This window comes from Mizuhopecten yessoensis, unplaced genomic scaffold (assembly GCF_002113885.1).
Source record: "Mizuhopecten yessoensis strain PY_sf001 unplaced genomic scaffold, ASM211388v2 scaffold10157, whole genome shotgun sequence".
Classification (NCBI taxonomy): domain Eukaryota; kingdom Metazoa; phylum Mollusca; class Bivalvia; order Pectinida; family Pectinidae; genus Mizuhopecten; species Mizuhopecten yessoensis.
In genome coordinates, this window is record NW_018408407.1 from 58325 (window position 1) to 74685 (window position 16361).

The 16361-nt window shown below is 34.0% G+C and overlaps 1 protein-coding gene across 1 annotated transcript in view; it reads left to right on the forward strand.

Moving 5' to 3' along the window:
* The window catches only part of LOC110459627 (tetratricopeptide repeat protein 23-like), an 18968-nt gene extending 8947 nt beyond the window's left edge, over nt 1-10021 (forward strand). The window contains exons 5-12 of the mRNA XM_021511973.1: nt 688-970; nt 2199-2325; nt 3274-3356; nt 4220-4305; nt 5596-5723; nt 6655-6804; nt 7513-7595; nt 8090-10021. Coding sequence (XP_021367648.1) covers nt 688-970; nt 2199-2325; nt 3274-3356; nt 4220-4305; nt 5596-5723; nt 6655-6804; nt 7513-7595; nt 8090-8198 — 1049 coding nt within the window. The 3' untranslated portion in view covers nt 8199-10021. The remainder of the gene's footprint in view (nt 1-687; nt 971-2198; nt 2326-3273; nt 3357-4219; nt 4306-5595; nt 5724-6654; nt 6805-7512; nt 7596-8089) is intronic.
* Nucleotides 10022-16361: the final 6340 nt, after the last annotated feature.

The following is a 16361-nucleotide window of genomic DNA, read 5'->3' on the forward strand; positions in this document are numbered from 1 at the left end:
TCCGACACCCTGTGTAACACAATTTATATGCCAGATTGACCTGTCTTGTCTGACACCCTGTGTAACACAACTTTTATGCCAGATTGATCTGTCTTCTCCGACACCCTGTATAACACAATTTATATGCCAGATTGACCTGTCTTGTCTGACACCCTGTGTAACACAACTTTTATGCCAGATTGATCTGTCTTCTCCGACACCCTGTATAACACAATTTATATGCCAACCCTGTGTATCACAATTTATAGGCCAGATTGACCTGTCTTCTCTCTTACACCCTGTATAACACAATGTATAGGCCAGATTGACCTGTCTTCTCTGACAACCTGTGTAGCACAATTTATAGGCCAAATTAACCTGTATTCTCTGACACCCTGTGTAACATAAAGTATAGGCCAGATTAACCTGTATTCTCTGACACCCTGTGAGACAAAGCATATATCTTTCAGAATAACCTGTCTAATCTGATGTATACTATATTTACTTTGAAGCGTTAATACTTTGAGGAAGATATATGTATCATTTTGATGTCAAGGCTGTCAAAATATCTCAAATAGGGTGGGGTTACGTAGGTATGGGGGGCTGTTACAGGAAAAGGTAAATAAACTTTTCTCAAAGAAGAAAGCAAAAAACACTTACAAATATTTTCTCTCTCTGATATTTCGTGATATTTTTTATCCATTACAGCATATGCTGCTCAGGCTGATTATCACGCTGACAATGGAAAAGCTATCCTCCTCAACACCCCGCCGACCATTACCACGGAAACGGAGAAAGCAAACGTCTACACTGTTCTGTTTCGCCTGTACTACACCAAAGGTCGAGCCCTGACCTCTCTTAAGAAGTTTCCGGAAGCCGAACAGATCCTGTCGAAGGCAGATAAATTTCTCGCTGACCTGTTTAAAATGTCGTGTGTGACCCAGGATGAATGCGATGAAATGGAGATTGACGTTTCACATGCTAAAGCAAGGTAATATTTAAGAAACGGGTATATTTTTTTTAAACTTTTTTTTTACTTTTCAAGATTTTCAGAACATGTACATTTTACAGAACATCACATCAACACACACATTCACACATCCACACATTCACACATATCAACTATTGAAATTATCATCATCATCCTCATCATCCTCATCATCTGATGATGATTTTATACAATCACCAAGACACATTCAATTTTCACGCACTTTCACACATAGAGAGACAAAACAAATGGACAAAGAGCACTATTAAAGAGAGAGAGAGAGATCAGACTGCCAAATTTGAGAAGAAAATAAAATAAAATAAATAAATGCTGTGAGTATATATATGTCAATATTTAGTTTTTTAAAGAAACATGTATATATATAGTGCACATGTATCATAGTGGAATATATAATGAAGAAGAGGAAATGTTATGTAGGAAAAGGGATCTTATAAATCTGAGTTAATCACTTTTCAAAGATGTAGTTATTTTTTCAACATTTTCACATCTAGAGTTGCATATTTCACCATAACATACCGGATTATGCTAATTGTATCTATTCAATGACATGAAAATGTAATAATTGAATGTACTGCAATTTCAAAAACATTATATATGAGTAACTGTCAGGATGATGGTATGTCTCATACTTAAATCAGCCTTTGTGTCCCACTATAAACAGAGTTATGGCCTCTGGCATACAGTGTATCACTTAATACAGTATATATATATCTAAAAGTTCTGTCAACTTAATTATCAAATTCTGTAAATGAGCAATTCTAGGGATAGCATAGAGTACTATTTACTGAGTTATAGTCCTATTTTCAGCATACATTTATGTTGTATGTATGGGGCATATCTCATACTCTTTTTTTCTACCATTGCTGAATTTTGTATATAATTAATACCGTAACACCTCTATAAATGGCAAAGTGTCACAAACTTAAATAAAGCCGTGTGCAAGCTTTATAGGAATTATTGCCTCTTGTTCGTTTCTGAATAAAACCAATTTTCTAGATTGGTCAAATATATTGTTTTGTTTGTGATAAAGCTATTCTGACTTTATAATATGAATTGCATCCTGATCTTTGAGAGTTATCTCCCCTGTCAAATTCAACTGGAATTTTTTTTTACACCATTGGTATATGGTGCTGAAATAAAAAATAAAAAAAAAAATTCAGGAAAAAAAAATCACAAAATATTTTTTACTGTACATTTCTGTATTTTGTAGACTTTATTGTAAACAGAAGAAGCAGGCCCTCGCTAGCAGTCAGTATGATAAACTCCTTGACCAGATGCAGGCACACTACGGCAAGGACAGTATGGAGCTGGTTCCTGTTTACCAGGAGAACGGACAAATATCCTTTGTGTAACAGAACCAGCAGTGTGAAGTATGTTTGGACAGGAGCTATAGTGTTTGTTAAAAACTATGATTTCCTGAAAGTATCACCCAAACTGATCTTCAGTTTTACTGCATCACATCATTGAAGTTAGTGGGTTGATACTGTACTTTATCACATACCTGTTGAATCTTGTTATAGTAATACAAGCAATTTTCAGACCATGAAATACAACGTTAGGTATTGCACATGTGCAATACGGAATGTTGTATTTACCTACTAGCCGGAACTACTTTTTATGGGAATCCCCTTGTCATGGCAAACTGAAAAGTTCCTGGTTTTTGCAAAAAAATGTCAAAGTTCATCAAGTCTTTGTATCGATCTCTACCAAATATGGATGGTATGCGATAAAAGCTCTGCGCACTCGTGAATATATTTGTCTGCGCAATAAACTTGTGCTTTATGATTTGTTAGAAAAAAACAAGTGTGTGGTCTTGCATATGTATTCAGAGTATCCATCCCTGTCTCTGTCTATTCTTCTGTGAGCCCAAGGTAGTTGTTCTCTGCAGTTTTTATTTATTTTGATTTCAAGGATTTTTTTGGGATTTATGTCCATTTTCTTATATCCTTTTATGAAGTTTGTCTGTGTTTCATCTGCTAAGATAGATTTCCTTGTTTAGAACTTAAAGTGTAGATCCTGAACTCAAGTTTTACAGAAAACTTGTTAATGTGATCCAAATTCATTCTTTTAAATACTATTTACTTCTATAAATAGCCTCTTCATGGTCTGATAATCTCGAAAACACATTATTTCAGACATATTTTTTCAGACACTGAAGTATTCAGATCCGAGATGAACTCCTTTACTAATTTAATTGCACAAAGCTTAAGTCATTTAAAATTAAAAGGATTAAAACTTTGGTGAAATCGGATGAAAATTCTCAAATATTTCTTAACTGCACCCACTTGGAACAGAGTAAAGGACGCCATGCCAACCACGACAAGGCCATAGAGATGTACCTACAGGCCCACTCCATAGCGGGCGCCAAGTGAGTGTCTCAATATCTTTCAAATCTTGAATTAACAGGTGTCTCCCTTTTAAGCAGGGGAATATCAGCTTGTCACCCCCTAGTGGGAGATAGCCTGGTGTAGAATGGCATGATCTAAGTCATAACAATAGTATGAAATCACATTACATGTATCAATGCATTAACGTCACGTCAACAGTACAGCAGACCATGGAAGACCACTCTGGATTTGCTGGGAAAATATTCAATCAACGTTTATATTTCATGCAATCACCGCTTGTCGATGAATTTGCGAGTGTAATAGGATGGGAGAAAAACATTCATCCCCTACCCTGATGGTGTGGCAGAGAAGTCTCCAACCCTCGGGATGATGTTCTTGAATGTCTTACCCTCGGCACAGCCTTGTGTAAAACAATCAAGAATATCATGCCTCGGATTGCAGATTTCTCTGTCACCCCCTCAAGGTAGGGGAAGATTCTATTAATCTATATATATAGAAAAAGGTCGAAATGTTTCAAAAGTTACTTTTTTGTAGTGTAGATTTATTGGTATGTGAAATCTGAAATAACTCGCATCTTGAATAAATCTTTATTCATATAAAATTTTATAGAACAACTTAAAGAAGTCTTCATACTTAGTGTAGTGATGCTCTATTGTACTGAAATAAAAACTTGCTTTTAGCAATCTATTTTGAATTAAAAAAATCAAACTTTTCTGTATGCATGCTGCTGAACATATAACTTCATTATTAATACAGCAACTTTTTCTTTTTCTGTAAATCATTTTGTGAAATGATTCGCTGTAATACATGTATTTCTATAGAAGGTAACTACATGTATGTTTTGACACTTAAGTTTATATATATAGCACTATCTGTTTTTTAGTTACCATGATGACAACCTTGTCACCATGGATACAGCACTAAGTTTGGCAAGAGCGTACTCACAAACTGGCAGAGAGGAAGCCGAAGGTAAGTACAGGTTCCAGCTGTTCCAGAATCAAATATGGCGGTGATGGCGGTTGGAGGAACCGATTCACTTAAGGATTGAATTCTGTTTTGTTGAGGTTTATGGGGTATAAACCTCAATGGGTCTTGAGACAATTTTTATGAACTGCGAAGCAGTTCATTTTGAATTTGTCTCAAGACCAATTGAGGTTTATGCCCAATAAACCTCAACAAAATGGGATTCTATCCTTATATTTACATTCAGAGCGATGATATTTGTTCGGATAATTTCTAAAATATCTGTCTTGTGCAAGTCTAACACCACGGAAGGTATTAAGACGGATGACGTCATCACTCACTGTGAGACGTCGTCCTGGTAAGATGAATAAGCAAATTAAGATGTAAATTATTATTTGAATTCTATTGAATACTTCTGACAAAAAAAAATATAAATTGAAAACAATCTATGAGTGAAACTACTTCCCGCGCTCCGCAAAATAATTGAGTAATCAGGTTGATGATATGCTGATGTATTCATACGCCAACCGAAAAGTTCATTGAAAAATAACCTTTAAAATGTTAAGTAGTATATTGAGTCCAAGTTCAGTAGAAATGTAAATATTTATAATTGATAACACATGAACTAGGTATATCTATAATGTATTAACCCTTTCACCACTGTAGGCCGTAATGGACTTATCCAGATGAATGTAGGGTAGAGTCTACTCAAGTTACCTAGGGGTGAAAGGGTTAATGTATGTGTCTGGCACTTTAAAGGACATAACAAGTTCAAGAATCAATATTAAAAATATTAATTGATGATCGATTATAATCGAAAATTGATTAGCTTGCCCTTTCTGGTTCCAATTATTGATTACAAATTCCATAATCGATATAATAGGTTCATCAGTATTTAAATGTTTTTCATGTTAAGTATGCTTTGAAAGTCATATATTCTTATTATTTACATTATAATTATGATTAATATAAATAATGCATAAAAGTTGCTTGATATGCATACACTATGAAAGAACGAAACCTAGTGTATAGTTAACAACTCTGTCTATTGATGTAATAGTAGTGATCTCACTTGATTCCAATAAAATTATGAACCGATTATGCAATTGATCATTGATCGGTTCACAATACTTCTGATTACAAACCGATTATCGATTATGATTTTATACCGATTGCCCATCACTACTAATTGATAACACATGAATTAGGTATTGGACCCGCCCCTGCTTACACACAAGTGGTATAGGGGAGAAAAAAATCAACTTTAATGACATAATATTTTTTGCACTTAATCAGGTGTGGCAGAAAAATACCTGAATGAGTGTCTAGCAATTTGTCAAACCTGTCACGGTTCAAATCACAAGAAAACTGTGGAAGTCATGGATGAATTAGCACGACTTCTGATTCGTGTTGACAGACAGGAGGTAAGTGTGTTGGATGTTTTTTAAGACTTGATATAGGGTTTTGAAAATCAAACAAATGGAAAAGAGTGATGAGCTAATCCTAAACATTTGCATTTAGTTAATTAAAAAGTTGTAATTTGAGAGATATCTTTTGGCATATGCCACTGTTTAAAAGATGACAAAATTAAAAAGTAGAGTTTAGTGATATTACAGGGTGGTCGGGTGGCGCAGTGGTTAGCACGCACTTGCCTTTCACCAAGGCTGCCGTGGTTCAATTTCCCGATCGGACGTGAAAAGGTATGGGGTCAGCTGCCTGACCATGTGGGTTTTTTCTGAATACTGCGGTTTCCTCCCACAGTAACAACCGTACCAACAAAAGTGATTAGTATAAGTTGTAATAACTTGTTTCATAATTGTTGCAAAATAAATAAAGTTTATATATTGTCACTTTTTCCTGTAGAATAATCAATCTTTTCATTATTAAATCCATACAGCAGATCAGGACCCGTATTCATGAAACCATTCTCGTGCTCAAGCATGGATTCTGTGCTCAAATCTACTTTCTTGCAGCTGGCTTTTATTAAAATCATCTTACACGGTCAAAAAGTCAAGTTCAAACATAGAAATCGGCATTCAGCACTAAGACTCTCCCAAATTCTTCCAGATCATTGACAAAATGTGACTTTTCATTAGTTTATCACTGGGATAAGAAATTGGGCTTGAGCACAAAATCTGACTTTGAACATTAGAACGGTTTCATGAATATGGGTCCAGGTGTATCCCTCCCAAAGAAAGCTTTGCTTGTACTGTATTGTGATTTGGGAAAATTGCAACAGCTTTCGACTAGTTTTCCTATTCCTCTTTTAATTCATATATGTTATAATTGTGTTAGATTAGTGAAAAAAAATATACTGTTGTCAACTAATAACATTGCTGGTTCTTCGTTCCCCAGGAGGCGCTGAGTATCCTGCGCTCGAGTCTGCCCGGGAAGTGTGAAGCGTATGGAGATTATTCGGAGCAGGTTTCCGACACATACAAACTCATCGCGTCCGTCCATCTGTCTGGGGGAAGTTCAGAGAAAGCAGTCAGAGCCTATCAGAAGGTACGTATACCTCAAGGATTATAATTATAAACGCGGCCATTTTACTATAGTAGTAATTCAGCAATAAGCCTATGCCTGTTAATAAGCCCATCATATAGATATCAATTCAGTAGAGATGGCAACCGTAGTTATTTCATTGTCAAGTAATAAGCCCACCCTCTCCTTTAAGTCAGATATTGTGTATTAACTCCCTTAAATTATTACACAAATAGCTTGTCATGTTTTATTTAATAACAAAATTTCTTGCGAGTTAACTCATTCACCCCTGAAATTTCATAATGAACTATTCCACCCTTTGAATTGAAAGGGTTCAAATGTGTCTTCAGGGGTCAATAAGTTAAGAGATGGTTGACTAGTAATAGCTTCAAGGCCCGATCGTTTTTTGTTTATTTTTTATCATTATTGGACCCATAATAATAATGATAGAAAAAAATAATAAAGCGATCGGGCCTAGAAGCAGCAGTTCCCTCAGCTAGACTAGTAAATATTATTGTTATACCTCACCTTCATAACAGTGTATCTGATTGAATGATGCTGGTCACATGACGGGTTAATAAAACATCATGTCATCCTCGATCATATTTTCCTTATTTGGAGCCTCTCTTGAAAAACCAGCAACCTAGTTTGGAAAGATGATATTTGAGAAAATGTAATGTTTATGTAATACACTGTAGTGATATTGTATAAATTGTTTGTATTTGTTTGCAGTGTCATAACATTGAGTGTCTTGTTCTCGGAAAGAATTCCAAAAAAGCAAAAGATTCTGAACGCACCATTGAGATCCTTATGGCGTAAGTATTAACACTTTCACCACTGTAGACCATAATGGACTCATCCAGATCAATGCATGGTAGAGTCTACTTAAGTTACATAAGGGTGAAAGTATTAACTCCAGTTCTCAAGCTCTTGAATTATTCTTTTATATTTAATGATAATATTAATTAGATTTAATTTTAAAACGGTAATGTATTTTGGAAAGTTTGCCAATTACATTATGTGAACATGAACACGATAGATTCAAGTAGGTATGATATTTCTGTAGGCTCTAGAATGTGCCATATACAACGAAATACAAGTTGAAATTACCTTAGTGAATATCCAATATCTGTTAAAATTTGGAAAGCCAATATTCCAGGAATGATCACGAAATTTCACTACAACATTGCAATACTCTGAATTCCTATATTGAGCGAGAGCAGATCCGGTTCTTTTAAATGAGTTAATGTTTTTGTTTGTTATGCTTTTTAACTAAAAGTGAAGTTCATATATATATATATTTTTACAGGAGCCCTGGTCTGTCCAATAAGTTCTCACTCAGCAAAACAGAAGAACTGAAGAAACGACCAAAGTTTAATTCCATTGTGAGCCGCAGCAAGCCCATGACAGGGACATAGACCTACCCTACAATTCTGTAATAGACACTGCCATTGTTGTATCTAGGGCTATTCCATTACTTGTAGAAGGGAGACATTCAAGTGCTTGTGAAGTCAGTCACCAAGCACAGGAGTGACAATTTGCTTGTGATAAATTTCCGTCCTTAACATATTTGAAATGACAAGAATCTGAATGATATCATGACCACATTCAGGCCCAATTATCTATTAAAATCATACCCTGTTATTCTCAAGACAGGAGAACACAGGTCTTTCTTCAAATATATATTTTTAAAATATTGAAATGCAAATCTGAAAATACATGTAGAGGATTCAAAATGTTTGTCATAAAGACAAAAACATAGAAATATTGTTACATTTTCACATATTGCTCACGAAATTGAACTTTTTTTGATATTTGTGTTGACACCTTGTCAAGGCAATTGGGCATTTAACAAACTGGGGCTTGATCTTGTATAGCAATTTTTTTATGAAGAGAACATATTTTGAAAATTTTATCTATTTTTTTTATATCATCCGTATATTTATGAAGTAATGGATTGAACGAGAATATGCGACAGCTGTATCAAAAAAGCAAGAATTTGATGCAAAAATCCTCCATTATGTTTAAAACACTACAGCAAAACCAATGTATATTGTCAACGTTTGTCAAGTGAAATGTTGGTGATATTAAAAAAAATATATCTTAATAATTGTCTAGATTAGATCCTGAGTATTTAAAACTTTCTAATCTAACATGATGCTTTAGTCCCATTTCTTATGAGAGCTTTCCAATGATACCTGTTTATTCCGACATCCTTTTTCATCTGACATAATCTATCCAGTACATTGCCTTCCATGTTATGGCCAATTAGACAGGTGTCGGAGAATATCAAAGGAAACATTAATTGCTGATGAACAGCAAATGAATATTAGACAACAAAACAAATTAGAAATAGATTTACCGTTTAGAATTAATTACTCTAGTACTCTGTAGAAAATTCATGTTTTATGATTAATATTTTTTATTAAAAAGATATTGTTTGTATTGATATTGTTCTATCAAAACTGTTACCAGATATATGCATTGCTTAGTTCAATATTTTTTTCCCGATAATATGATCTACTTTTCCATTTTAAACATTATCAGCTATTCAAATGAAAAAAAAGAAATGATGAGCAATTGCAACAACACCACTGAATCCGGTACAAAATGTAATGTTTGATTTACATCATAAGTGCTGACATGTTTCGGCCAAAGGAAGGCCATCTTCAGAGCACAGTTGCATGATTACATTATCAGCTATTGATTACTCTGTTTAAGACTATTACAGCTTATTTGTAAGTTTACTTGAAATACAATATTTAAAATATCCACATTATTATGGCAAGTCACTTAAACATTTAATACAATTTCAACTTAAGGTATAGTCTTAACTCATTCACCCCTGAAAACACATTTGAACTCTTCCAATTCAAAGGTTGGAATAGTTCATTATGAAATTTCAGGGGTGAATGAGTTAATCACTTAAGTAAGATTCACGCTTAATACTTAAGGTTGAGAGTCCTAGCACAAAGTTTTGTGTATACAGAAGGAGATCCCAATTTTCTACTCACAGTTGCTTGCCCATCTTAATACCTGGCAAAGAGTTATATGAAAAAATATAGATTTGTCTTTTTTTTCTTAGTTATAAAAAAAGATCTACCATGATGATTCGATCCCTGGGCCTCAATACTATTAAGCAAGGAGTTTGTCCACAGTGCTACTGGTGAGGTTATTTGTTTTGTAAATACTTTTCAAGAACATAACTGGGAATAAATTCCTTTGAATTGTTCTAACTGTCTAAAAATAGCCTACAATACAATGTATAATGGTCTTTGTGATAATAAACTTTTAACGGGAAAATAACTGTTCTTGTATTGTACAGTAGGAAAGTGACAAGAGACTCTAATTAAAGAAGTTGTTAATATTAAATGAAATTAATGATTATTTTATTTAAGGTTAAAAAATTTCACATGTGTGAAATAAAATTTTAGATCAATTTTCTTTAAGATCAAATTGTCCTAAGCATTCAAATGGCTTGTAATATATTGTTTCACTGCTAATAAAGAAAAAGTTGTGTCTGTTATAAATATTTTTACTTAACAATCTTCTTTGTAAAACACAATTTGGACATATGAATATGAGCATTTCCATGTTTTGACAGCCGAAATGGTCAGAAAACACGTTTTCTCATAATGTCATGTTCCGGTTAAAATCATGTTTCCCCACTGACAAATGAGAAGTGATATTAAGTGAAATCTACGGTACTGCAAAGTATAAAATATTTCATTGTTTTTTTTTACATAAACCATCAATTTTATTTTGGTCAGAATTGATATTGATCCATAAAAGAGAAATTGCATTGAAGTTCATAGTTGAGTTTTGCATTTTGCTTCATACACTGAGAGAAATTGCAGCTATTCCAGTATTAGATATATGGAGGTAGAAGTGTAGGTGTATGTGTGTAGGTGAGTGGAGAGGCGTTGAGGCAAGAAGGTATGTTGGAAGTCTACTGCCATCCAGTTATATGTTTCCTTTGGTCCGCTATACACTCTCACAAGGTACCGTCTTGCAATTGTTCCTCCCCATATATCAATAATGATATGGAATAGCTCTGAGTTATTTCCCTTTATTTGTTTGTCAAGTGCTAAATTTACTATGGCAACTTTTTAATTACTCGGTAGACAAATATTTCATAGACAAAGTGTTAGATTACATGGGCCTATTGTGAATGTAGGATATAAAATATTGAGTACGATTATTAAATTATTTTGTAGAAAAATCTTTGTTTGTGTTTTCTTTTTTATACGCCCGTCAAATTTGACTGGAGTATTATGGTATGGGTTTGTCCGTCTGTCCGTCCGGCGTAAACTTTTGTTTGTCCGGCAATCTCCTCCTACATTTTGCAACGAATCTCTTTGAAACTTGGTATACATTATAATCATGATATGAAGTTGTGCCTCACTTAAAAGAATTTTGATTCAGCTACTTTTGCAAAAGTTATGTCCCTTTGTTTATTTCAGTATTTGATTTTTGTCGGGCAATCTCCTCCTACATTTTGCAACGAATCTCTTTGAAACTTGGTATACATTATAATCATGATATGAAGTTGTGTCTCCCTAAAAAGAATTTTTGATTCGACCATTTTTGCAAAAGTTATTGCCCTCTGTTCATTTCAGTATTTGATTTTTTGTCCGGAGATTTTCTCCTACATTTTTTATAGTATGTCAGCTATATAACCACTCTTAGAATGATGCAGATCTTATATCAATGTAAGAAAGTATATAACACTATATGGCATTCGGCGGGCATATATTGTTCCTCCCCGCGGTACTCTTGTTTATTATTAACCAAAGTTAATTGCATTATGCATAATAGACAAACATACAGTTTATGTCTGTTTGCTAAAACATTGCAGACTGAGCTCTTTTTTGTGCTTAAGTGAATGTTGAAACACAAATCTGAACATTTTTTTAAACTACTTCTCCTAAAGGGCTCAATGAAGTTGAACCATATTTAGCATTCAAGACAAAATGTAACACTGCATCAGTTATTGTCACATAAGAACAAGTATCATGGAATACGCTTCATTAAAGGAGATTAAGCAAGAAAAAGGAGGCTTTTTGGCAAAGAGTCATTTTGAGTTATTTCCCTTGTCATGATGTTCATCTCAAACTTTGATGTATGTGTCATTCCTAGATAGTAATATTGGTTAAGTGTAAGATCTGCAGTGTATATGATTACTGTAGTTGTTATTGATTTTAGTCAAATACAGCACGTAACGATTCTAGAAAACAGGACGAAGTATTTCACTCTAGTGACTGGTTATAATTCAACTAGACAATGAAATTAAAATAAGAAAAAATAACAAGCAATACTGATTTTTATACTATATTTATTCAACATTCTCAAATATGATCATTATTATGGCAATATTATCCGTTGAAGGGACATCTTTGATAAAGATTTTAAGCTAACCATCCTTATAAAAAATATATCTTTGTAAGCGTTGTGACTAGTGAATCCGATAATTCAATCCGCATTGTCATTTTACACGTAACAACCGTCTGTAATAGAATAGAAAAAGATATTTTGCGTTTAGACAAAGAAGCTGAGATTTTATTCTCGTTGGAAAATACATCATGGATAAACGAAGATCTACTGAAAAAATCGTTTAAACGAGATAAAAGAAGAATGGCGTCAAATATATTGGAAATTTTCTGTAATTTAACGGGAGCATGAGTAAACAGAAATAAACAAAAGTCAACAACCAAAACAGAAAACTAACAACAATGCTGTTCGAACAAACAAAGTTTGAAATTACATACCCGTGGGTGGTTTTAGCGTTTAGAACTTAGGTGTTCGTGAAATTTAATTATTTCAAATAATATGTAAATAAGCATTCAATACACTCTGATTTAAATGGACTAGTACTAGTGTAGGTCGTATTTTAAAGAGTCAACCATGTTTATTTGTAATGCTACTTACCACTACATTTCTTGTAGCAACAGAAACACACTCCTCCAATACACAGCAGTCCCCCAACCCCGACAAGGACGGAAGTCAGAACGATTATCGCTATAATAGAGCTGAAATGAGGACAAACAAAATGTCTTGTTTATTAATATACAACATTTGCATAGCATGTGCGCGCTGTTTGTATGTACATTTCAAATGGTCTGTATTCATTAAAACAAAACGTGCACATATTTCGATGTTCAAGCCATTATTGACGTTTTTAGCTGGTCCCGTGAAAGTTGACATATGTGTATATGGTATCTTATTATTTTGTATGTGCTCAATTCACTATACTGATGAATGTGTAGGAGTTAATGTCACGTTCAACTATACATTGTAAAATTAACAGGTACAGAGAATCTCAATTTTGTTTGCCCTTTTTATCGCATGTGTAATCATTTTACCTAAAAAGTAAGCTTAAGGCCGAAATGTTAACAGAACCATATTCGAACTTACAACCGTTAGTACTAGGGCAAAATGTGAACAAGGGAAAGATCTACATGGAGGAGACACTTGAACGAGTACAAGCAGAACAAGATTAATAGAATCTCACATGGGTCTGTTCCGTGGATAGGGATATCTCAACCCGAGTATAATTAAGAGGCTGGCCAGCCAAACTTTTACACTCGGGTTGAGATATCCCTGTCTATGCAACACACCCATGTTTTATTATTTTTCTCACATACATACAAATAAACAAATTCCAGTCGGAACAAACGTCGATCTTATTCTTCCGGCAAACCCAAAAGCCCTAGGGTGTAGACGGATGATTCCCCATTCACAACACTTGTATGACATCACGGAAACAATAAAATGACGTCACGTCGACAATCCATTATTATGACGTCATAGCGCGTGTCAGCTGTCTTTACCTACCCCATGATAGATAGAGTTATATTTTCCCTAGCAACAACGGGATCACCCTGTGAAGTATGTGAGAAAAGGGTGTTCCGGAAGGATACGCGTCATCAGTTTTACTTTGATGTTATCGGACTTTTTCTAAAGACGTCAAAATGGGGTTTATTATATATGTGGCATCCTATAAAAGTATGCAATGTTGTTATCACACTACATAGAATATAGAACATGTTACATAATGTGTGATTACCCTTCATAATTACCTATCTGGCTCTGTTGAAACAGTGGGCGATACTGCAGACTGGGCAGACGACAACGCTATAAATAGAAATAAAGGAAATTTTATCAAACAGGCGCGGAATTTTCCGTCAGACAACACACCGTGTATAACAGTATAATATACAGGTTGTATAAAAAGCATATAGCTGCTAATACATACGATACCGGGAGCAAATATTACAGCATGACAAGATGCCTAAAAGGACGAGGAATAGGTATGCCTAATCATAGGCACTTGACGCTTTGTTATGTCAGATTTTTTGATTTTTTTTTATATAAGTATACATTTTTTTTTCAAAATTATTATCTGAATAAAAAAAAGAAATGCCATTTTTTTATTTTATTTTTTTAATGTACATACATTCGAACCAATGAAGTGGTTCGAATGCATGTACATTAAAAAAGAAAAATTGACATTTCTTTTTCTTATTCAGATAATTCTCAGATAATAATTTTGAAAAAAAAATGTATACTTACATAAAAAAAAAAAAATCTGACATAACAAAGCGTTAAGTGCCTATGGCCTAATGTATCAAAACATCTCTGTGGGTTTTAGGAACCGTTTCCGGTCTATTTGTATATACATGCCGAGAGCCAAACAAAGTGTGTTAAGACATATTAATCTTCTATCTTTCCCTATGAGAGTGCGATATCGAGACACGTCCTTGCAAACATAATTGAAGCAGTTGCCATATAACTATTAATGTGTTTTTATTGGAATTATATTCTATATTTATAAAATGGTGAGTATAGTAAATGGATGTATATATATATACATGTATATATTATCACAACTATATATTCTTGAATAATGACACATGCATGTAGAAATCACGTGACGTTATCTCTCGTGACAACGTTGTGTTACTAAAATCATCAAAATTTTTAAAGAATATTATTGATATACTTAAAACTAATTTATAAACGTTTTATTATCTTTTAATCTATGATCAAAATTAGATTTACATAATAGATTACATACATTTTTTTAATTATAGAAATACATTATCTCAATTATTTATAACATATTTCATCTTACTTTTATACTGAAAAAGTATATCGTCTATATCATTTCATATATTATACACAATACAGATATATCTTATATGATTTTCCATTTCTTACCTGCAATAAAAAGAAAAAACGCAGACTGAATCAGCCATTGACGAGAGAGGCGTGACGTCATTATTTGTCCTCGTCATAGTCGGATCTTATCTAGATGTGGAGAAAGAGCCATGACGTCATTATCTGTCATTTTCATAGTCGGCTCTTAACTATACGAAAACACAAATTGTATATGTATTAATTTATTGGTTGTTTCGTTAATTATTTGTATATGAGATCAGTGCTGGTATGAACAAAACAGTTTCAATGATAGGAATGTAGATGTTGAAGCCTATTCCCTGTTTGGGTGATAAATTNGGGGGGTATTGTACTGTGGGAGGAAACCGGAGCACCCGGAGAAAACCCACGTGATAGGGCAGGTGACCCCACACCTTTTCACGTCCGATCGGGAAATCGAACCCCGGCCGCCTTGGCGAAAGGCAAGTGCGCTATCCACTGTGCCACCCAACCACCCGTGGGTACATGATTATCGTAGTTGTATCTAACTATCAATGATGTGATATCTCTAATTTTCGAAACTGTTGCTTTTTTATTGTGTCTGTTGTTGCCAATTTCCGTTTACTAAACGATCAACCTCATCAAGTAAGAAATTAGCTTTAAACTTTACAAAAACCGCTGTGTTTGATTTACAATTGAAAAGATAACACTGACATTTAATGCATAGTATTTTCGTGGCCATATTCATAACAAAAATAAAAGACACAACATCTTCATGACGTGTAAACAAACGGTTTTTTTTTAAAAAAAATAATACTGTTATAACCAGACATGAAGTGATAACACGTCATACTGTATACACTTGTATTATAATGGTATTATTTACCTTTGTTTATAAATGATACAATCGTCACGATCAAACGCACCTAGATATATACTGGCATACCGTCGACGAAAACATGGGGTAGATAAAATCATATTCAATTGTAAATTTATATTTGCTATAACAGAGTATGTAACGAAAGAATCAGTATGATCTGTCATGTTAAACGTGCAATGCTGATTGTAGATTACACGACACAATACGAACATGTTCTATTACAAGTTTTTGTGACAGAGAGTGCAAAAACGTTCAGAAATATATATGTTAACTATTGCAAACGAGTTTGTCAATGTTGGTTTCATCTTACCAAAAAGAGGGTTTCCTTTCCGTTATTTTTTGCCCTACCTGTCATGTTGTCCCAACGCTCTCTACTTCTGTGAAGCAGACAATTTAAAATCCCCAATATCAGACACAACATACTGTGGTCGAAATCTTATCGATCGGGAGATAAAATTTAACAGGTAACATACCCTCCTACTTGTGAATGTTTACAAACCTTTAAATGGACATTAAACAAGGGTCCAATCCGCCTCTACTTAGG